At 40.2% G+C, this 24,466-nt stretch overlaps 1 protein-coding gene across 1 annotated transcript in view; it reads left to right on the top strand.

Annotated features, from left to right (window-relative positions):
* Positions 1 to 24,466, top strand: part of CSMD1 (CUB and Sushi multiple domains 1) — a 2,093,217-nt gene that overhangs the window by 1,572,701 nt on the left and 496,050 nt on the right. Inside the window, exons 18-19 of the mRNA XM_075063712.1 lie at positions 9,669 to 9,857; positions 18,020 to 18,136. Coding sequence (XP_074919813.1) covers positions 9,669 to 9,857; positions 18,020 to 18,136 — 306 coding nt within the window. The remainder of the gene's footprint in view (positions 1 to 9,668; positions 9,858 to 18,019; positions 18,137 to 24,466) is intronic.

The following is a 24,466-nucleotide window of genomic DNA, read 5'->3' as shown; positions in this document are numbered from 1 at the left end:
TTTTGTAATAGACTGAACTACTGCAATAAATGGCCAGCTTTTAATAACAATATGACACCCCTCAGGGTACAATCCGGGGTAGAGGCTGCACCCTTTTTTCTGATACATCTCTCACCACTTTTGTTCATGTCTTTGTCACCTCATAATTAGATTAAAGTACTATGCTTAGTGAGGGACTACCTTAAATTCTTTCAGAAACTAAAGCTTGTGTAAAATGCAGCAACCTGCTTTTTGCCATCTTGTTGAACGTTTCACCATAAGCATATTAAAACAGTGTTTCTTGATTTCCAGTGGCTAACTGTAGATTTCCAGATGGAATTTAAGATGTTTAAAGTGTTGCTATTGACCTGAAAATCCCGAAATGGCTTTGAATCTACCTTCCTGAGGACTTGGGAACATTATAACAATACCACACTGTTATATGGGTATAACTCCCTACATGGGCTTTCTTATTCTGGATTTAGAATGCCTTTTTTAATTTAGTTTGTCACTTTGGAAGTTTTTTTTTTAATCTTATTCTGGAATAGGTGCTTCCTCATGAGAAGTTACACTAGTATAAATACACTGGTAAAACGCTCCCTTATAGATAAGCCCTAAGAGATTTCTTCTTGGCCCTGCCGTGTTGTTGCAGGTGTGATCTGCAGTGTGTTCAGGCTCAATGTCCCTCAATATAAAAGAGAGAGGGCTTCTGCAGAGGGTCGGGGTAGTGCACTGTATAAGGGCCCCTTTCCTTGGAATATGCTTTCCTTCTTGGCCTGAAATAGCTTGAATCCATTGACTTGCAGAATGTGGTGGAAGGGCCATATGTTTAAGAAGGCAGTGGAAGAACTAAACACAGCTTGAGATGTTTTGTAGAGGAAAAGTGAGGGGCTTCTTTCATTGTATTCAAGTTCGAAGCTTATTTGATTATTGTTGTGATTTCTGAGATTGGTGTTTCCTTCCATATTAAAACACATTAATTTATTGTATTTGTAACCATGTCAGAAGTTCACATAGGTGTGTCTCTTTTTTAAAAAAAATGAAAACAAAAAAATAATTAAGAAATAAAATTTGGGACCTACTCTTTCCTGATCATTACCTAATTTTGACCAGCTTTATTTTTAATATGAATATTTTGATATTTTCTTTTTCAGTTATAAAAAATGAATTATTGACCACAGGTAGCATCCGTTTTTCAAAGCTGTTTCTTGAAGTGGTCTGCAAAAATTGGCACAGTGAAATATAAGTGCACAGGGACCAAAGAAGCTGGGCTAGGTCTTTTGTGAGTACAAAATTATACTGGGCTAATAAATGATCCTAGTCTTCTTTTATATAAAATTCCCATAGATAGCATTTGAACAAAGAGGTTCTTTTGATATCAAAAGCAGCAGAACTCCAATTTGCAAAGTTTTTCACATGGGCTTCATTTAAGCACAGATTAGAGCCATAAATGAAGCATTTTTTTCTTCCTTTAAAGGTCATCTGCAAACAAAACAGGTTTGCTTTTAGTTGTATGAAGTAGGTATGAACACTTATTTTTCCTTCTCCCATAGTTATCTATATCTATCTAGGTAGATAGATAGATATCTATAAAACTTCAGAAATATCAGGAATATCAAATCTATTTTCCTTGTTTTTGCTGGAGGACCATATACTTGGAGTGAGACTTTCTCAGCCCAGCATGTTAAATCTTTTGGAAAGATTTGTTTTCCTCCTAACAATTTGCTAGGCATTTCAGTTAAATGTGCATTAACAAAAATACACAAAACACAGTTTTTAAAAGTTTTACTAAAACTCCTTTTCCTTCTCACTTGTCCATGTGCCGCTCTTAGTATATTTGATGTGATAATGCCACCAGCTGTCCATATTTTTCAGAGCAGGGCTCCCATTGGTGAACCTTATCAGGTTTGGAGATGTGTGCAGGAGGCAATGGATGAGGAGAGAAGAAAGAAGTATAGGTTTAGGGACTGGTTGGTAATGCATGTCTGCAATCTACAGTAAGAAATGCCAGCCATCTATCCAAAGGACTACAGACTATCAGAAACAGATCTAGGGAGAGGTATGGAACAGGTTTCCAGATCAGGGGTCCCTTACACCTGGCCTATATCCATTCCTCATGACAATCAGGGGCTGGCTGGATTCTCTATATGAGGCATGGAGCCAGAGAAGTACTGTAGAAGATCTTGAACACGTGGCATACACAGTATATTAGTCAGCTTTTCTTGGTGTATGTGAAAAAGGGTATGGCAGAGGAGGAGAATATTTTTTTTCCTATTGAATTGTAATATTTCAAAAGTGGTTTGGGTCTAGGGTATCACAATACCAGGTGTGTCATATTTTGAGTTCCTGTCAACTGCTCCAAGAAACTGTCAGGGCTAAATTTAAAAACAAAACAAAAAGGAGAGTAATTGGTTTTTGTTCTGGAAATGTTAATAAGTATTTTATCCAGAAATGTCAGGGGAAATTCAGTTGTTTTCTAAACAATATTTGTAGTAAATCTGAAGACTGAACTCAATTATTAAACTGTGAAATTTTGAGATCTTAATACTGTTTAAGTGAAAAATTAAATGTGACCTTTAGTAAGCTGCTACTGATGCCACCATATTAGTTAAAGTAAAATATCAGAAAAAAGCCTTAAATAAAAATGTGAGTCTTTAAGACTGAATATATCAAAAACTACTTCAGATCTGTAGATAATTCATTAACTCCATGTCTTTAATATCTGCAATCTGGCCTTTTGTTGTCATTTATTAATATGATTTATGGAAAATTAATGAAATGGCTTGTAGATCAACTACTTTGAATCTCAACCACAATGTTAGTACGTCTGCACATTTCTTAGGTAAAACTACTGCTAAATAATTCAACATTTTCAGGAACAAGTGATGTGCATTTCTGTGATCTTTAAAACCTCTTGTCCCACTTTCCCCTCTTGGGTCTCTCAGTTGCCCCTTTGCAACTCACCCTTCTTTGGGCTGGATCCCTCCCTCCTAACCTGTTCAGACCAAAAGAAAGGTAGGTGCTGATGTCCATTGACTCTCGTGACTTGTAGACCTCTGCTCAGGTTACCTGGAAGGATATTTCTTCTTGGAGAGATAATACAGAGTAATTCTCTAAGACAAATCAACAGTTCTTTTTTTTTTTTTTTTTTTTAAGTGCATGGGTGTTTGCTTGTGTCCCCCTCCCCCCAATTTAAAAGTTCAGAAGCTGTTTTTTATTAGAGTTTTATCAATTCCTTTGTCCTAGGAGTATATATAACAGTTTCTAGATGTCTTGATTACCTGCCCCCACACCATGCATGCATCTCAAGATCACTTGAACACATTCTGAGAAACTCCAGGCTGGACAGTCAAATGTGAGTGGCAGCAGCTCCTCCATTTTTGGGGTGCACAGACCTGTGAATCTTGGGTATGTTCACACAGCAAAAAGAAAAAAAAATGAGAGGGGCAGGGACTCAGAGCCAAAACCTCTACCCTGCTGATTTTAGCCCTACAGTGTGAGCCCAAGTCATTTGACCCAGACTCTGAGACTTACTTCCATGTTTTTGTTTTGTTTTGTTTTTTTGCTGTGTAAAGATGCCCTTAATGGTTTGTATTCATTGTCCTGATTGACTTGGAGTGGAAGTTCACAGAGAGATTTCCTCCTACTCAGTCATGTTGTTTTTTTTTCAGAGACATACACTCCTATACATTCCCTGGTGTGCTAAAATATACTTGAGACATGGGACATAGAAATAACATTTTGGTTATGCATACAAACAGTTCTGGCTGATCCATCTGAAATTCTTTAAGGAAACCAATATTTCCATGACTGAGTAGGAAATGAAAGTGTTTGTAGCACTCATATTCTAATTAGGATAAAATATAGCTCAAACAAGGATAATCCATTTCTAAGCATCAGCCTAGATGACAGTGGCTAATGTTTGCAGAAAATCTTCAGTGGGACCCTGTAAAAATCTAGCATAATTAGCGTTATGACTTCCCTTAAATGAAACAAAATGTTCTTAGGAATAAAAACTATGAGGACATCTTTTTATTCACAGTAGCAAATGAACAGCATTTGCAAAAATTACAAATCTGATAAGAGTGACAAACATCATTAACATTCTTCAGATACCCCAAGATCAGTTTCAGAAATGGTAACTTAAAAATAAAAAGCTCCTTATCTCCTTTTAATTTATAAAAGAGAGAATTCTTGTGGACAATCCAGATACAGGGCCAGATTTTCAGCTATGGTTGTGGATTGCACAGCACAAATCTGGGGAGGCAAGTAAAAGTGGCATAAATTCCACATTCATACTTCTCCAGTCTTGGAGCCATTGCACAGGCTGGGCTTCAAGCATCAGTTAGAGCGTCTGCTGCTCCTGGGTGGGTGGAAGTAGAGTGGAGGGAAGGCGGTACCATGCTACAGTCACTGCCTTTCTGGGGGAAGAGAGCAGCTCCCCCCCCCACTACTCCAAGCGGGGTAGGTGGGGCCATCGGGGCAGAGTCAGGGAGGGTTGTAGTGTGCCTAGGGCCCCAGAGTGACTTAATCTGGCCCAGAATGTAAGGATTCATTGATTGTTAGCGCCTCTAAATTCCCATATGCCGTGAAAGTGGTTGTTATTAACAAGACATGATCACACCACAGTAGAACCTCAAAGATACAAATCAGTTACACACTTACCAGTCAATTGGACACCATGTGGACCTGGAAGTAATCATTCAGGCATCAGGGAGACAAAACAAAACAACCCCTGTCCCCAGCAAAACTCCAAGAAATACTGTATTGCCTCAGGGCTTCAGCTACAAAGGAAGGGAGGGGTTGGGGCTGAAGCCACAGGTGCGGGGGGGGAGGGGAGGGAGAGATCAGGGGTCCGGGCAGGGGCTTGGGGCTTCTGACCCTCAGGAGCACTGGGGTTCAGGGCTTTAGACCCCGGGGTGAGCGCTGGGACTTGGGGGTTCAGCCTCGTGGCTCGGTTCCCGGCTTCGGCCCCGCAGGAACTCAGGGTTATAGCTATGGTAAACTGGATGAAGTTCAATAAAGACAAATGCAAAGCGCTCCTCTTAGGAAGGAACAATCAGTTTCACACATACAGAATGGGAAGAGACTGTCTAGGAAGGAGTATGGCAGAAAGAGATCTAGGGGTCATAGTGGACCACAAGCTAAATATGAGTCAACAGTGTGATACTGTTGCAAAAAAAGCAAACGTGATTCTGGGATGCATTAACAGGTGTGTTGTAAACAAGACACGAGAAGTCATTCTTCCGCTCTACTCTGCGCTGGTTAGGCCTCAACTGGAGTATTGTGTCCAGTTCTGGCACCGCATTTCAAGAAAGATGTGGAGAAATTGGAGAGGGTCCAGAGAAGAGCAACAAGAATGATTAAAGGTCTTGAGAACATGACCTATGAAGGAAGGCTGAAAGAATTGGGTTTATTTAGTTTGGAAAAGAGAAGACTGAGAGGGGACATGATAGCAGTTTTCAGGTATCTAAAAGGGTGTCATCAGGAGGAGGGAGAAAACTTGTTCACCTTAGCCTCTAATGATAGAACAAGAAGCAATGGGCTTAAACTGCAGCAAGGGAGATTTAGGTTGGACATTAGGAAAAAGTTCCTAACTGTCAGGGTAGTTAAACACTGGAATAAATTGCCTAGGGAGGTTGTGGAATCTCCATCTCTGGAGATATTTAAGAGTAGGTTAGATAAATGTCTATCAGGGATGGTCTAGACAGTATTTGGTCCTGCCATGAGGGCAGGGGACTGGACTCGATGACCTCTCGAGGTCCCTTCAAGTCCTAGAGTCTATGAATCTATGAATCTATGGGGGGAGCGCCGGTTTCAGCCACAGCACTCCCCCCATTGCTAAACCCCTGAGCCATGGTGCTTCCCCCTCCCCTCCAGCTGAAACTGGGAGTGGAGCCCTGGGAAGTCCTGAGCCCCTACGCCCCTCACGGGGCAGAAGCTGGGAATGGAGCTGTGGGGCTAAAGCCCAAGCCTCAGCACCCCCAGGTCTAAAATCCTGAGCCCTGGTGCTCTCGTGGGGCAGAAGTCCTGAGCTCCCCTCCCCGCCCCACGATCGGAAGCTCTGACTTCCCCCCTGCTGCAGCTACTGTCCCAACCCCTACAAGGCTGAAGTCTGTAACATCTTGTTCAGAGTTATGGACAGCCTCCATTCCTAGTGTGTCAGTAACTCTGAGGTCCTGCTGTGTTGTTATATCCTTATGACAGTTAAACCTTGAGTATCCAGATCCCTGTTATTAAACATGTATTAAATTGGATACAGTTTGTCCTGTGAATCCAAAATACATATCACAACTAATTTTATTAATCAAAAAATCAGTTATCTAAATATTTTGGATACTACCCCAGATATGTAGATAATTAGAGTTTGCCAGCATGTAATTTTACAATACAGTAATTCAACTAACAATTAAATGATTAAGAGATTGAATGTAAACAAAATATTTGTGATAGAGCTAATATGGAAGAAAATGTAAGGTGAGTCCATGTTAGGATTCCCCTAGATTTCAGTATTCATATCATAAATTGTTTTTCATGCCCAGTGTAAATAGACATCAGTGAAAAATTTCAGATCTGCAGGCTTTTTTTCCCTTCAAATACTTAGAGAGTTACAAATTTTTAGAGTTTCTTCAAGACATTTTCCATTTTTGTGTGTGCTTGTTTCTTTTTTTATTTACCTAATTCTGCTCTTGTGATTTAATACCAAATATTGTAAAGAACAAATTTATTCTAATATAAGATAAATAGATAGAGGTCACATGGGAAGGGCAGTGTTAGGAAGATTTTATTTGTCCTGTGTGTATTTTCAGGAAAAAAAAATAACAGACTTCAGTCTCCAAAACTGTCATCCCATGACCTTTCTGCAGTATTAAATTCACTAAAAACATAACAAACAAAGTTCACTCTAATATACACACTCACACCAGTTTAATAAGTTCAGTGTGTAATATTAAAGTGCCTTTGTATGCTGCCTTCATATTATAACAACAAATTCCTGTTTCCACGTTAGAGCTCAAATGATTAAATCCATTACTAAAATAATTAATTTTAGTTCCAAGTCATTAAAGAATATTTAATTGAATCAATAATGAAGAATCTCTATAGCCAACACAACAAAAAAGTTGAAAAATGTCTAAATGCCAGCATCTACACAGCTCTTTAAAATACCATACCAAAGCTTGAGTTCTAAAGATCACTGTCTGCGTTTTGCAGTAATACTTAATCATTAACTAAAATCCCATATGTTTTGGGGGAGATACTGGTGTTTCAACAAACATCAGCATTTTTTGAGAAATGGAAACTAAGTTATAAATGTTAATGTCTGAGAAGCTAAAAAGATATTGTGCTTTTAAAAACCTAGGCAAGAGAGGAGATTATTTTATGGATAATCAAGATCCCCGTATTCAGAGTTTAAATGGATTCTTTTAAAAATACCTTATGAATAGCTTGCCATTCCTCATCTTGCACCTCTTCCAGGAGTGGCGCCAGGTTTTTTGGCGCCCTAAGCGCAGTGCCGGCTCGCTGGTCCCACAGCTCCGATGGACCTGCAGCAGACATGCCTGCGGATGCTCCACCGGAGCCGCGAGACCAGCGGGCCATCCGCAGGGATGCCTGCGGAAGGTCCACCGGAGCAGTCTGCCGCCCTTCCAAATCTTGGTGCCCTAAGCGACTGCCTAGGTAGCCTAAATGGAAATGCCAGCCCAGACCTCTTCGGATACATCTATATCTTCGTCCATTCCTCTTCCTGCTTTTGTTTTTCGTCCTTCACCAAAGATAGTCTCTTTCAGAAAGAAAGCACAATTAAGTTAAGTTAGCCATATCATTATAAAATCCTAGTGGAGACAAGACATAGAGTAACTTTACCTCAGTGTAGATAGTGGAGGTAAACCTTGGACATTCTCCCATGCCCCACCCCCACACTTCCCCCTGTATTTACCTCAATGTAGTACACTGAGATTAAATACCTCTTCTTTGTCTCTATTAAGATTTTACAGCAAAATAGCTATTTCAAATTAGTTATCTTGTTGTAAAAACAGTTTTTTCCTTGTGAAGACAAGCCCAGTGGCCCTTTTGTAAGACAAAAGGAAGCCTACTTGAATTCAGATATCAACAATTTTATTCCATCAGCATAAAGGATCAAGTGTGTTCTTCTTAATGACACATCCGTTTTCAATGCACTTGTGTTGTACCACTAGCCAGTAAGTATTCCATTCAGTTTATTTGACACTGGATTGGGTAGATCTTAGTCAAAGTTTACCTCATGTGTTGACTCTCTTTTCCTCCCCAAAATCCATTTAAAATATGATTTAATGCAATAGGTGTTTGTTTAATATTGTTCACCACTACAGTATTTGCTGAGGTTATGGGTGAAGTCATGAGTCCAAAGAAGGAAATGGGGGTTTGCCAGGATTTAACCCAAGAGTATAATAGCCAGCAGTAACTTAGCTTGCTAAAACTACAAAACCATTTAAATTCATGTGGCAATGTGTGTTTTGGTTATTTGAATTATGTGTGTTCAAAAGAATGGGGTTTCTAATACGTTCATAGTCAACTATTCAATATATAGAGAGAGTTAAACTACTTTTTTCAGAACTTGAATCCACAGTGCATTGCTCTGATACCAGTGTCTAATAAGATATATCAACTTACTACTAAGTAAGATATATTAACTTACTACTAAGATATATAAACTTATTACTGCTTTTGTTTAGTCCATTAGCTCAAGTGGCAGAGGTCTAACCCTGCTGGTGAACTATGTGGGTGTGCTTATGATGCTACAATATGATGGAATTTTTGTTCTTTCAGTTTGCTTTTTAGAACACCTTTGAAATTAAATATGGAAAATAAAAACTATGTAAGAAGAACATTGCCCAGTTGGAAAAGGCAAGCACTGAAAAGATAAGGAATGCTACAATTATGGTTGCCTGTGCAACCTTAATTTGGCCCCCTGTGTATGGATGCATTATGATACAGACTTTACTTATATGATCACATTATATTTTTTTCAACAGGCAATCTTAATTTTGGCATTTTCTAACTTTTGAGTGCTTGAATTTGCAACCTTAATGTTGTTGTAATTGTTGTTAATTTTCTGTTATTAGCAGTGTCTGATTTTAAAACCTACTGAATTCAGAGGGAAGACTCCCATTGAGCCTAATAGGCTATGGATTAGGCCCAAGTCAGATGGGAATTTGGAGCTTCTAGATCTACAGGAAAACAATGTAAATGTTTTGGTGGAGTTAGAGTGGGGGTGGAGGAGGAGAGAAGCCAGTGAAATAGTAGAGTAAAGGAAATAAAAATTTTGAGATAAGAAAAAAAAATGACAGATGTTATTCTGACCTTCTCACTAGACCTGTTTTGCTGTGCTCATTCAGACTTTTAGCTTATACTCCTTTTGCTTTGGGTTTCTTTTTGTCAGTATGGAATAAAAATACATTTTAAAGCTTTAATCTTTTGATACTCCAGTTGGCCTTGGCCCTTTTTTTGTTTTGTTTTAAGTCTCAGAAATGAAACACTGTCTTTGGCTTGAGACATTGACTGCATCTATAAGAGATTCGGGTGCCACATCACAGACCAGAAGTCATTTCCAAATATTTTATTTGGAATACAGGATGTTTCTTCATCCTCTGTTACCCTTCTCTTTCTGTTTTTTTTTAAAATAGTAATTTTACTAAATTTGTATATTTCAGGTGTTACACTGGAATCGGATTCCTGCCTTGACCCAGGGATTCCTGTGAATGGCCATCGCCATGGTAATAACTTCAGTGTCCGATCTGTAGTAACTTTTAGCTGTGAGCCAGGATATACACTGAGTGATGAGGAGCCACTCATATGTGAAAGAAACCATCAGTGGAATCATGCATTACCCAGCTGTGATGGTAGGTGCCTTATGCTTTAAATGACAATGTAAAAATCCAAGCAAGTGACTCTCTTCTGATTATTAACTAACCATGTCATTAGTACTGCTACCCTTCCTCCCATCACACCAGAGTCCAAATCTTTTTAAAGTGATTCTATCCATAATCAAAGCAATACTTAATATGTCTAGATTACCTTTCAAGTAAGGAACTTAATGGTGTTTACAAATAGTTTAATTTGCAAATTGTAATCAATTAATTATCAGAGGGTAGCGTCTTTTAGTTGGATCTGTAAGCATAGAGATCCTGTGGCCCCTTATAGCTTAAAGACATTTGGAGGCTGAGCTTTCGTGGGTGAATACCCACTTCGTCAGATGCATGTGTGGAAATCTTCCAGCGGGCGGTATTATATATACTCGCAAGGCAAGCTAGAGATAACGAGTGGTTTCAATGAGGGAGGATGAGGCCTTTCCTAGCGTGGTGTTTTTGGAGGTGTGAAACATAGGGAGAAATGGTTATATATTGCAAGCATTTCGCAGTCTTGGTTCAATCCTGAGCTGATGGTGTCAAATTTGCATGAACTGAAGTCAGCAGTTTCTCTCTGAGTCTGGTCCTGAAGTTTTTTTGCTGCAGGATGGCACCTTAAGGTCTGCTATAGTGTGGCCAGGGAGGTTGAAGTGCTCTACTAAGGTTTTTGTATATGCCATTCCTAATATCTGATTTGTATCCATTTATACTTATTCCGTTAGAGACTGGTCCGTTGGCGATGTACTAGCGAGGCTGTGCATATGATGGCTTATTACATTGGTGGGACGTGCAGTTTGAATGAACCGGTGATGGTGTGGTGTCTGTTAGTCCTGTGATGGTGTCGCTAGTGTAGATATGTGGGCAGAGTTGGCATCGAGGTTTGTTGCCTGGATTGTTCCTGAGCTAGAGTTACTATGGTTGCGGTGTGCAGTTGCTGGTGAGAATACGTTTCAGGTGGCAGGTTGTCTGTGGGCGAGGACTGGGCTGCCACCAAGGCCTGTGAAGTGTGGATCATTGTCCAGGATGGGTTGGTAGATCTCTGTGTGCGTTGAGGGGTTTTCGACTGGGGCTGTATGTTGATGGGCAGTGGAGTCCTGTTGTTTCTTTCTTGGGTTTGTCTTGCTAGGAGGCTTTTGGTACACGTCTGGCTCTGTTGATCTGTTTCCTTATTTCTATGCGGTATTGTAGTTTTGAGTACTTGCGGTGGATTTTTAGGTGTTGGGTCTCTGTCTGAGGGGTAAGAGCAGATGTGGTTGTACCTCATGTTGGCTGTAGACAATGGATCGTGTGATGTCGCGGGATGAGCTGGGAGCATGAAGGTAGCATAGCGTCCCGGTAGGTTTTCGAATAGGTGGTTTATTTGACAATCCTTATTGCACCTGGTGTTAGAAAGTGGACCTCCCGTTGTAGATTGGTCCAGGCTGAGGTTGTGTTGGGTGGAAGCTGTGAATGTGTGTGGATTTTCCAGAGTCTCCTTCCATGGGTCCAGTGATGAAGAGTTATTCATGAGGTAGGCTAGGAGGCCGCTGGAGTGGCACGAGAGCTTGAGGAGCTTTTCCTGCCTCCACTACATATTGGCATCTGGGGCATGCGGGTGCCCTAGCGTTACTACTGATCTGGAGTATCTATATGTTCATTCAAATTTGAATAGTTGCTCCGGCGTTGGTATAAAGCGACGAGCCAGCAGGTTTGCTGTGCATTATGAGGGAATTGTTTCCTGACGTTGTATGTCCTCTGTGTGTGGGTGTTTGTGTACGAGAGCCTCTACATCCATGTGGCTAGGCATGGTGTTTTTTCTGGAGGGTGACCAATGATTGTAGTTTCATCAGAACTCATGGTGTCACGGAGATACGCTGGGAGTGCTGGTGGACTAGGGTCTGAGTAGAAGTTCCACCTATCCGCCAGCTCCTTCGTGGAGTGCAATGACCAAGATGATGGGGTTGGTTTCCAGGATTTCCGGGTTTGTGGATCTTGGGTAGTAGATAGAATAACCCTGGTCGGGGCTCTAAGGGTATGCTGATTTGTTCCGGTGTTAGTATAGGGAGTGTCCTGAGTAGATGGTGCAGTTTCTTAGTGTATTCCTCAGTGGGACCTGGCTCAGCCAACAGAAGCCACAACATGAGCATTCCCATATTATAGTATATTATGTTTTTTTCTACTTGATTTATGTCCAAGCTGAAATGGTTGAGTCGAATTTTAAAATACAAACTTATCACTGTGTGCAGACTCTCAGATACTATGATCGTGGGTGTATATTAAATACCTAGATAACACTAAGAATAAAAACTTGCATTATAAAGCATAACTGGGAGGGGGAAAACATATTAACTATGTAGACTTGGTGTATGATTGATCTAGAAATGAAAGAGCTCATTGATGGTTCAGCTTTTAACTGCCTTATGGATTAATGCAATATGTGTACAGGAATATCTAATTTATGTTCAGTTTGTGGTACTTTGTGAAGTGCCACCAAAAGCATTCTCACTGAGGGTCTTATCCTACTCCAAAATATATATTGCATGGTACGCAGCTGCCAAACTTGTAAAATCAATGGCGAAAGGTATGAACATGGAGGGGAGAAATGTCTCTTCATCAAGATGCTCCATCTTGGAAAGGTTGAGGTGTGGTGACAACACAGTGTTATCAATGTGTGTAGCTACTCTACACTGGAACACTGTTTGAAAACTGGAAACAAAGTTTTCATACTGGAGGCCAGTGAATACTACAGAATTATGTCAACATATATTTGATTAAAAAAAGAGAATTTGCTTTTGCTTCATTTGCACCTCTTTTGTGTTTTTCCCTCTCTCCCCAGAGATGTTCTAGTTATCAATTATTGGGAGAAAGACAGGAAATTTTAAGTGAATTGCATATGGTAATTCAAATTTTTAAGCTAAACTGATATGTATGTACTTGTCAAGGTTCCTTCCCCACTCTGAACTTTACGGTACAGATGTGAAGACCTGCATGAGAAGATCTAAGCTCAATTAACAGCTTAGATCTGGTCTGGCTACCACCAATCACAAGCACTACTTTCCTTCCCTGGGTAGCCTTGAGAGACTTCACCAATTTCCTGGTGAACACAGATCCAAACCCCTTGGATCATAAAACAAGGAGAAATTAACCATCCCCCCTCCTTTCTCCCACCAACTCCTGGTGGATCCAGGGCCAACCCCCTTGGATCTAAAAACAAGGAAAAATCAATCAGGTATTAAGAAAAAGTCTTTTAATTAAAGAAAAGAAAGGTAAAAGAAAACCCTCTGGGAGAGATTAGCATACCAGCTACTCTCACAGACAACAGATTCCAAACACAGAGGATGTTACCCTGGGCAAAAATCTACTACACACAAGAATACCCAATTTGATAAAAGCAGCAAGGAATCCTGTGGCACCTTATAGACTAACAGACGTTTTGAAGCATGAGCTTTCGTGGGTGAATACCCGCTTTCTCAGATGCATTCACCCACGAAAGCTCATGCTTCAAAACATCTGTTAGTCTATAAGTTGCCACAGGATTCTTTGCTACTTTTACAGATCCAGACTAACGCGGCTACCCCTCTGATACTTGACACCAATTTGATAATTCCCTTAATTTGCACCAAGACAAGTACAAAAGAAAAAATATATAAACCTATTTATTCGTTTCTAAAACTTACTACTCTGATAAGAGGCTGGTTCCTTGATCTTTTTTCCTCCAGCTGAAACTGAAACTGACTAAACAAAGGAAACTTCCCTCCTTCCTTTTGAAACATCTTCTTCCCCCATTGATTCCTCTGGTTAGGTGTCAGCTAGGCTAGGTGAACTTCTTAACCCTTTACAGTTGAAAGAGGCATTAACCCTTAACTATCTGTTTATGACAGTACTCAAGCAACCTGATTCATCCTATCTGGAAAAGAAAACCTGCAACCTAGATTTCCAAAGAAAACTAATCAACACAGCTCACATTTTGATTTTAGAATACTGAATATGCTCAATACTGAAGCTGCTTATGAGCAATCTACAGAATAAGTATTCTTTGCAGAAATTACTCCTTGAAAAATTTTGAACAGCTCATGGACAGTTTGTGAATGAAAAGAGAGGCAAAAGGTATTGAAGCAATTATTAACTGACTTATTCACTGAGCTCTAGTGAAATCACAATTCAGACATGGCTCCTACTGAACCATATTTTAGCATAGTTGGCCAAGATACCATGGACAACATAAAATCATGTTCAAAGACTGTAATAAAATTCGGTTTCAGAGTAGCAGCCATGTTAGCAGCAGCGGCTCCAGGCACCAGGGCTCCAACCACGTGCCTGGGGCGGCAAGCCATGAGGGGCACCCTGACAGTCTCTGTGAGGGCGGCAGTAAAGCAGCCTTTGGCGGCTTGCCTGAAGGAGGTCCGCTGGTCCCATGGATTCGGTGGCAATTCGGTGGCAGGTACGCCAAAGCCACGGGACCAGCGGACCTCCCACAGGCAAGCCACTGAATCTGTGGGACTGGGGACCTCCCATAGGCAAGCTGCCGAAGGCTGCCTGACTGCTTTGCTTGGGGCAGCAAAAAAGCTAGAGCCACCTCTGCGTGTTAGTTTGTATCCGCAAAAAGAACAGGAGTACTTGTGGCATCTTAGAGACTAACAAATTTATGTGAGCATAAGCTTTCGTGGGCTACAGCCCACTTCATCGGATGCACAGAATGGAACGTATAGTAAGGAGATAGATATACATATTCTCTGTATGTGTATATATGTCTCCTTACTATATGTTCCATTCTCTAACACTTCCTTATTTACTTTGTCCGCACCTGTCATGGTTTTATAGACCTGTATCATATCCCCCCTTAATTTTCTCTGTTACAAGCTAAAAGTCCCAATCTTATTAATATCTCCTCATACGGAAGCCGTTCCGTACCCCCTTTAGAATCTTGATTGTCAAGTGGCCCCACTGGTTCTTTAGCAGACTTCTTGCTTCTAATGTACTTACAAAATTTTTTTGCTATTACTTTTGGCTTCTTTGGCTAGCTGTTTTTCACATTTTTTTTTGTCCTTCCTAATTATGGTTTTACACTTCACTTGCCAGAGTTTATGTTCCTTTCTATTTTCCTCACTAGAATTTAACTTCCACTTTTTAAAGGATACCTTTTTCCTCTCACTGCTTCTTATACTTTGTTGTTTAGCCATGGTGGCACTTTTTTGGTTCTCTTACTGTTTTTTAATTTGGGGTACCCATTGAAGTTGAGCCTCTATTATGGTGTCTTTAAAAAGTTTCCATGCAGCATGCAGTGATTTCACTTTCGGCACTGTACCTTTTAATTTCTGTTTAACTTATTTCCTCATTTTTGTGTAGGTTTTTGTGGGGGGTGGGGTGGGGAAGGATGGCCACATTACTCATAAATAGGAAATTACTTTAGTAAGAGTTTTGCTTGGTCATTAGCTTTGACAATCAGCCAGGGTTTTTTTAATTGACTAAAAATAAATTCAACACTCAAGTTTGAACAGTTTGGCTTGAATAATATGAATAGTATATACTATTTAGGTCAATTAAAATATACACTTAATATATAGACTAAAATTGTCATCATGGCCTTGTGGGGTATGCAAATCCCATAAGATTGCAATATGCAGAGTTCACTTTTTTTCCAGTTAGAAGTTTGTCCTTGTGTCCAAGATCCAGCATCCATACTATATGCTAGGGAATTGTAGAGACCTTCTGAAGCAGGGCAGAAGAAAAGCTAAGGTAAATAAGCGCCACATCACTTCTCTTTTGTTTTTCATTCCATCGCACTCGCATGCACGCCTTGGGATGTTGTATATCTCTTAGACTCTTGAACTCCCATCTACAACTCCATTTTAATTGGACAGAAAACAAGTCCTGGGATGGTATTTTTTTTAAAGGGCCTTAAGGTTAATCTGTCAGCTAAGAAAGAATACAGTAAATATGTTTAGTGGTTATTGACATCACTCTCATGAAGACAATCTGTCACTCCAACTCTGGAAAACTGGCACATTGAGGTAACAACATAGAACTGATTGCAATCATCAAAAGGTAGCCACATCAAAGAGATTAGTGATATTGCTGTCTGAGGATTCTTCCACAATAAATGTTTTAATTGGAAAATGCCAATTTGTCATAAGACTGTTCATGGAAAAGGGTTGTTTTCAACAAATTACTTGTTCTGAATTTTTTTTGAATTTTTTTGGTCATAATGGCTCATTTTGACTTTCTAAAAAAAAAGTGAGTTTCAGTTCAAAACTACTTTTTATTTTTAAAATTAAGTTAATTCAAGATAAAGATTTGTGTAAAAAATTTATTTTCATTTCCCCACTTTTTAAATGTTTCAGAATGATTTACATGAAATGTTTTTAGTGACCTTATCTGAAATATTTTCAGATTTTCAGTTTGCAATTTTTTTTTTTGAGATTTTAACTGTTCATCTCAATTTGGGATGGGAAAATTTTACAAAATCTCAAGAATTCTTGCAGGATAGGAGAACTGCTTCCTGCCCAACTCTACCTATTGATGATTTCTTAGACATCAGATTGCAACTTCAGGTAGGGAATAAACAGAAGAAAAGTCTAATGGAAAAGTACATTACCCTGTTTCATGGCAATCTCCTTTGTAATATAAAGCAGAGTATAAAAAGAACTACATGTACTGGGACCCAATAGTCAAATATTCCTCTAAATATTATAGTTGGCAGAAATGCTTTATGTAGTTTTCAGCTGTGGTTCCATAGTTAAGGATGAGTTGAAATTTTGCACTTATATCTAGTTTTTAGTCAGGGGGGAGAGAGAATGTGTGTGTATGTGTGTGCATATGGGCACGTATATAATATACCAAAACAATTTCACTGTTACCACATATTTATAAATATAAGAATTGTCACTTCTTCATATCTAAACTCCTTTTCCTGTTTAAATGGGGTCAGATGTGCCCACAATTCTGGTCCATGGCATGGGTTCATAAATATATAAATTATGTTTATAGAATTATTCAAAAACTTCTGCAGCATCTCAGGATAATTGAGGAGAATTAAAAATGGCATTTCAGCTATAATGCTACAGTGTTTTGAGCACACTATCACTGCAAATTTATTGTACATATTAATCTAGCTGCTTCTCTATGTCTACTACATTTAGTTCAGTTTTAACAGATAGAAAACAAAAAGCAAACTAGTACTTCATCATATTATTTGTTAAATATGTAGTTTATTAAAATTTTAAAATAAAGCAAGAAAGACATAGACATCAGAGGCAACCACAGTGTAATTATGAGATTAGTGAGCAATTTACCTGTGTATAAATACAAATCTTAAATAACACTTAATGTGCCATGCAAATTTAAGAAGCCTGCTTTAACAAATGTTAGTATTCATGTTTTCTAGTCTAGTTTTTTGCCTTGAAGAATATTCAACTACAAATAACTTAGTGATGATGGCACTATTCACATTTCTGGAAAAAGTGGAAAAATCTCCATACCTATCTTCTTTTTCTGCAGCACGTGGAGAGAAAAGGTGTAAAGGCATATTATTTTTCTGAAAAAAGTTGTAAAAGTTTTAATGTGATGCAAACTGCCTGATGTACTCTTTCCTTTAAGTATATTATCCATTACAACTATATGTGAAAAGTTTCATACTCTGAAGTAGGTCAAGCTGAAGATAAGGTCCAGCCTATTTGTCATTGGTTCTTGTCACAGTATGGTGCACCTGTTGTTTGGTATTCTTGTGCGTTTTTGTTACACTTGATACTTTACTCCGCCTATATTAAGAGATAACAGTAGCCCATATTTGTTATCCTACAGTACAGTATTTATCCTAGTACTTATCACTGTTCTACTTAACTGTGCTCTCTAAAATGTAAAACCCATATCTTCAATTTGCATTTTCCTACAATCCATTCCATGCCCAAACACTCATGCTAAGACAGTTCTCCCAGAAGGGTTACGAAGGAAACCAGTCACTCTCTGGTAACTTTGTGTCTTAATGCAAACATGGATGTATTAAATCTGTTGATATTCTACTGTGCATTGAGAAGTAACGATCTTAAAATAAATCATAATTTTTCTCTGGGTCACTGTACTGATAAATTTATCAAGCAAAAATGTCCAGTAACAATATCTGAGTTTTAGTCTCTGCAGCAGAGTGCCCAGTATAATGAATTTCTTTCTTTCTTGTTAAGCTCTATGTGGTGGCTATATTCATGGGAAGAGTGGAACCATTCTGTCGCCGGGTTTTCCTGATTTTTATCCAAACTCTTTAAACTGCACTTGGACTATTGAAGTGTCACATGGCAAAGGTAAGAATATAATATGAATTGAAAATGTACAGAACAATATATTACTAAAGAAATCTCTGCTTCAGACAGAATTAAATTGAATTTTTGTAATCTGTGGAAGAAGGAAATCCATAATTAATTTCCCCAAATAAATACTTTTAGATGCAATGGCCTTACTTTTATTCTTTTAAAACATTTGAAAAGAGGAATAAAAAAAGTTTTCTTTTAAGAGTGACAGACCTGAAACACACTGTTGGTACTAGTCTTGTCAGATATTTGTTGTTTATGCATGTTGTAATTTATTTTGAAGGAAGATAGAGATGCAGCAGGAAGAGGAAAAAGATTAAAATAACACCTGTGGCTAATTAAGAGCACAATTAAAATACACATTTTGGGTAAAGTGTAGCAAGGGCCTACAGTCAAATTGATGGCATTTCTCTGTTTGTAACTTTTGAATGCTACATGCTTGAAACATTCACCAACATGTTGCAGTAGAGGGATTGTGGACTCTTTTAGGCTGCAGTCAGTAATGTAAAACATTTCTTGCTCTCTGTATCACATACCGGCATGCAATAACAGTATTGTAGTTAACAAATTAGTTCTGTGTTTTGCAACTATAATTTGGTGTGTTGATACACACTTAAGCAAGTATAACATTCTATCCAGCAAAGAGACTATGTGTGTGTATTAAACTACAAAACCCTGGAGGAGGTATAGTGGGGGTCTGTTACAGATCACCAAATCAAATTAAAAATAGGATGATTTACTCCGTAAGCACCTGTCAGTAATCTGTAGAAAGAAAGTTTGTGTTCAAGGGGACTTCATCTGGGAGTCCTGCTGCAAGTCTCACTCAGCCAGTACTGAGTAAAACATTATTAAAGTTTCTAAAAATTAAAAGTGATAATTTCACAACATAATGGAACTATTTTGGACTTCATTATAATGGATAAAGGTAAGTTAATCACTGGAATGAATGGTGATGTTTACCTAAGACAGTGTTTCCCAAAGTTTTTATTAAGGCAACCCACGACATCTGCCATTTGTCTTTTTTTGCGACTCACCATTACATATATGTACTCTCTGCTCTGGCATCATAATCCTAAAATGGGTGAGTGAGATGGGTGGTTTGGAGACTGAGCCTGCCTCACACTCACTTTGCAGACTCTTGTCTTGCAGTGCTGAGCCTAGCTTGCTGCTCTGTTCATTGCCACTCCCTCCATGCCCTTCCCTCCACACTACGCTGAGAGAAGTGTATGTTTGCCTAGGACAGGGCCCAGTGTTGGGTTAATCAAGCCCTTGTCATGGCGCTCCATCTAGAACCTTCCTGAAATCCACTGGTGGGTTGGGATACATCATTTGCAAGAGACTCCAGGTCATTCTCTTCTTTATGTTTCATCTCATGGAGATTCAGTCCTGCCTGGAATATCATACGAGCTGAAGGCTTCTGCCTCAGGCTGCTCTCCCAGCTGGCATCACCATGAGGTCGCACCTACCCCAGCCTACCCCATGCTCCCATGGCTCATGAAGCCTGGTCAGGAGCAGTTCAACTATAGGCTGAGCAAATGCAGAATGGTGGTAGAATGTGCCTCTGGACATTTAAAAGCTTGTTGGCACTGTTGGTCAGACCTCAGCACAACCAACATTCCCATTGTTAATGCTGCTTGCTATGTGCTCCATAATATCTGTGAGAGAAAGGGGGAGACATTTATGGCGGGATGGGAGGTTGAGGCAAATCACCTAACATCCCATTTTGAGCAGCCAGACACTAGGGCAATTAGAAGAGCACAGCAAGATGCGCTGCACATCAGAGAGGCTTTGAAAACCAGTTTCATGACTGGCCAGGCTTCAGTGTGACAGTTGTGTGTGTTTCTCCCTGATGCAAACCCATCCCTTTTGTTGATTTTAATTCCCTGTAAGCCAACCACCCTCCCCCCTTTGAAATAAAGTAATTGTTGTTTTGAAACCATGCATTCTTTCTTTATTAATTTTTAAAAAATGAGATAACGGACAAGGTAGCCTGCGTTGGGTGGGGGAGGAGGGAAGGACGATGCCACATTGCTTATTGTAGCCACAATACAAATCAAAACTATTTGAATGACAGCCCTTCTGTTGCTTGGGCCTTCCTCTGGAGTGGAGTGGCTGGGTGCCCAGGGCCTCTCCCTTCCCCACCCCTGTGTTCTTGGGCATCTGGGTGAGGCGGCTATGCAACAGGAGGAGGAGGGGAGGCGGTTATACAGTGCATGCAGCGGGGTCTGTACTCTTATTGACTTTCCCCTGATCCTGAACTTGATCATGCAGGACCACAGCTGCCTCCAGCATCCCAATATAGAGTCTCTCCACCTCATGGCATGGAACTCCATGCTCCGACCCTGTTAGAGAAGTTCTCCCTGGCAGCAGGAAGCCATCCACTAAGGCCACTTATTTGGCTAAATGGAAGAGATTCTCTATTTGGTCATTACAAAAGGACACTCCATCTTTACAGTCATCAGTTCCCTTTATTTTGGATTATTTACTACACTTGAAACCGCAAGGTCTGTCTGTGTCATTAACAAAGATGCAACTGGCCACTGTCTCAGCTTTCCATCCCAGTTCAGCCAGTTACTTGGTTTTTCCTAACCCATGGTTGGCCGCTTCCTCAAAGGACTAGATAGACTGTACCCTCAAGTAAGACAGCCAGTCCCCACATGGGATCTCAGCCTGGTGCTCTCAAGACTGATGGGCCCTCTCTTCAAGCCCCTAGCAACATCCTTTCTTCTCTACCTTTCCTGGAAAGTAGTGTTCTTGGTGGCTATAACGTCAGCCATGAGGCTGCTTGAGCTTAAGGCCTTGACTTCTGAACCCCCATATACTGTCTTTTATTATGACAAGGTGCAGTTGCAGCCACACCTAGACTTTCTCCCAAAGGTAGTTTCGCAATTCCACATAAACCCAGACATATTTTTTTCCCAGTGTCTTTTCCTAAACATCACAATAGCAACAGGGAGTGAAGGCTTCACTCCTTGGATGTCAGGTGAGTGTTAGCCTTTTACATTGAAAGAACAAAACCGTTTCAGAAATCAACACAACCCTTCCTTGCGATTGCAGACCAGATGAAGGGGCTTCCAGTTTTGTCTCAAATAATCTCTTCATGGATCACGAGCTGTATCAAGGCATGCTACAACCTAGCAAATATACCTACACCTGCACTGATGGCATGCTTCACAAGGATTCAGACATCCTTGGCAGCATTCCTAGTGCAAGTCCCCATTCAAGATATCTGCAGAGGAGCGATGTGGTCATCAGCCCACACCTTTACATCACACTATGCCATTATGCAGCAGGCCAGAGACGATGCCGCATTTGGCAGAGTGGTGCTGCAATCTGTGACCTGTTGAACTCTGACCCCTCCTTCTAAGAGATGCTTGGGAGTCACTACTTGAATTGACACGTTCAAGCATTTGAAGAAGAAGAAACAGTTACCTAATTTCTTGTAACTGTTCTTTGAGATGTGTTGCTCCTGTCCATTCCAAGACCCACCCAACCTGCCTCTCTGTTCGAGTATCCAGCAAAAAGGAACCGAAGAGGTAGTGGGTCTACAGGGACTTACATTCACTGCCATGAAAGTACAACCCCAGGGAGCTTCACAGCTAACCCAACAGGTACTTCTAGGGGAAAAACCCTCCAATGACTGTGCACGTGGCATGCACACACCTTCTTGGAATGGACACAAGCAACATATCTCGAAGAACAACAGTTACAAGAATTTAGGTAACGATTTTTTAGCTTGACATCACTCTTCAGGCAAAATAATGGAAACACTGATATAGAATTCAGTTGATACTGTGACAAACCCAGACCAGTTGGGTGCAGCAGTCTGGTAGAAGGCAAATATACTGGTCACTGGATGAATACTTTTCTGTTCCCTGAGTGACCAGAGCAGGGGCTGCCCTAGAGCAATCAGGAACCTGCTAGAACCAATTCAAGCTAATTAAGACACCTGGAGCCAATTAAGAACTTTGCTAGAATCAATTAAGACAGGCAGGCTAATCAGGGCACCTGGTTTTACAAAGGATTTCCCATGAGTTAGTGGAGGGTGCACAAGGAGCAGAGAGTGAGAAGGTGTGCTACTGGAGAACTGAGGAGTACAAGTGTTATCAGGCTTCAGGAGGAAAATCCTGTGGTGAGGATAAAGAAGGTGATGGGGAGGCCATGGGGAAGTAGCTCAGGGAGTTATAGCTATCAAGCAGCTGATACAGGGGACATTGTAGACAGCTGCTATCCACAGGGCCCTGGGCTGGAACCCGGTGTACAGGGCAGACTCGGGTTCCCCCTGTCTCCTCAACTCCCTATCAGAAACAGGAGTTGACTTGGTCTGTGAGAAACACCACATGGGAAGGTCTAATTTGGAAAGGGATCTGGCCTGTCCCTGACCCACTAGGTGAGACAACAGAGCCTGCAGAGATTGTTCTCCATTTTCCCCATGCTGGCCAGTGATGAGTTTAGCTGAGTTAATGGCAGGTTTGAGCCTCTAGCAAAGGTATCCAAACTGGGGGCTGCCATGAACCTCTGAGGTGAGCAAATCCACCAGAAAGCGCAGGACCCACCGAGGCAGAGGAGGAACTTTGTCATAATACATATATTCCTGTCCTTTAATTCTTTAATGTCTGTCAACAGGATTTTATATTAAATAGGTCTTTTCAAACAAACCTGATTTCTTTCTTTGAGATTACAAATTTGGTTGATGAAAGCAACTGCATTGATGTACTAAGGTTTTGTAAGGCATTTTACTTAGTACAGCATGATATTTCAATTAAAATATTAGCACTATAAAATATTAATAAAGCATACATAAAATTGTTTTATTATTGGTTAACAGAGATCTCAAAAAGTGGTTGTCAATGGAGAAATGTCATAAAATGTTTAGTGGAGTTCTAAAGAGATCAGTACTAGGCCAGACACTATTCCACATTTTCATCAATGATCTGGAAATAAATATAAAATCACTGTTGATAAAATTTATGGATGACACAAAGATTGGTGGTGTGGAAAATAATTGTTAAGACAGGACAGTCATAGGGAACTATCTTGATTGCTTTGTAATCTGGGCCCATTCAAACAGCATATATTTTTTTAATACAGCCCAATGAAAAGTTGGGGGGAGGGATAGCTCAATGATTTGAGCATTGACCTGCTAAACCCAAGGTTGTGAGTTCAGTTCTTGAGGGGGCTATTTAAGGATTTGGGGATTGGTCCTGCTTTGAGCAGGGGCTTGGACTAGATGATCTCCTGAGGTCCCTTCTAACCCTAATGTTCTATGAAAAGTTAAACATGTAGGTACAAGGAATGTATGCTATATCTACAGAATAGGAGACTGTATCCTGAAGAGGATTTAGTAGATTGACAACTCAACATGAACTTCAAGTGCAATGCTGTGGGGAAAAAAGTGCTAATGCAATCTTTGGGATAAACAGGGAGTAGGAGCTGAGAGGTGATTTTACCTTTGTATATGGCATTCTTGAGAGGAGTACTGGAAGAACAAGTACAGTTCTGGTATCCATATTTTAAAAAGGATGCTGTAAGATTTGAGCAGGTGCAGAAAAGTGCCACAAAAATTATTCAAAGAGAAAATGTTTTACAGTGAGAGACTTGATCTCAAGTGTGTAGCCTATCAAAAGAAGATTGAGAAGTGACTTATTAGTAGAGCCATTCAGAACCTTTTTGTCAAAGTATGCTGTTTTGTCAAAGCTGTATCAGTTTCCACAAATCTTTTGTTGTGAGAAGAAGAAAGAAAGAAAGAGAAACAGAGACAGACATGCTGGCTCTTTCTCTATAACCCAGGGGTTAGGGTGCTGGTTTGTGATGTAGAAAACCCAAGTTTAAATCCCTTCTCTGCTTGATTTGGAGTGATCTGTCATGAAGTTACATACACTGCAGATTGAAAATAAATTTCTAAAATTGTCTTAAAATGGAATAATCTCCCTTTGGTTGACTTTATTGATTAGTTTGTTGTTCATTGTGAGAGTATAGGTGGTATTAAAAGTCTCTTTAATGTAGCAGAGAAAACCAGATAGATTCAAATGGGAAATGAGGTGTAAGTTTTTAACAGTGACCGTGGTTAACTAGTCGTCACGGTGCAGTCCCCACTCTGAACCTTAGCGTCCAAGATATGGGGTACCAGCATGTATTCCTCTAAGCTTAATCCCCAGATTAGAACCTGTAGCGCTGCCACCAACCAGGAATTCCAGTGCCTGGTACACTCTGGTCCCCCCAAAACCTTGCCTCTGGGACTCCCAAGACCCAGATCCTCTGGATCTTAACACAAGGAAAGTAAACCCTTTCCCCAACCATTGCCTCTCCCAGGCTTCCCCTCCC

The sequence above is a fragment of the Chelonoidis abingdonii genome, chromosome 3, assembly GCF_003597395.2.
Source record: "Chelonoidis abingdonii isolate Lonesome George chromosome 3, CheloAbing_2.0, whole genome shotgun sequence".
NCBI lineage: Eukaryota > Metazoa > Chordata > Testudines > Testudinidae > Chelonoidis > Chelonoidis abingdonii.
The sequence above is the reverse complement of the archived record's forward strand: the minus strand, read 5'-3'. Positions and strand labels throughout refer to the sequence as shown.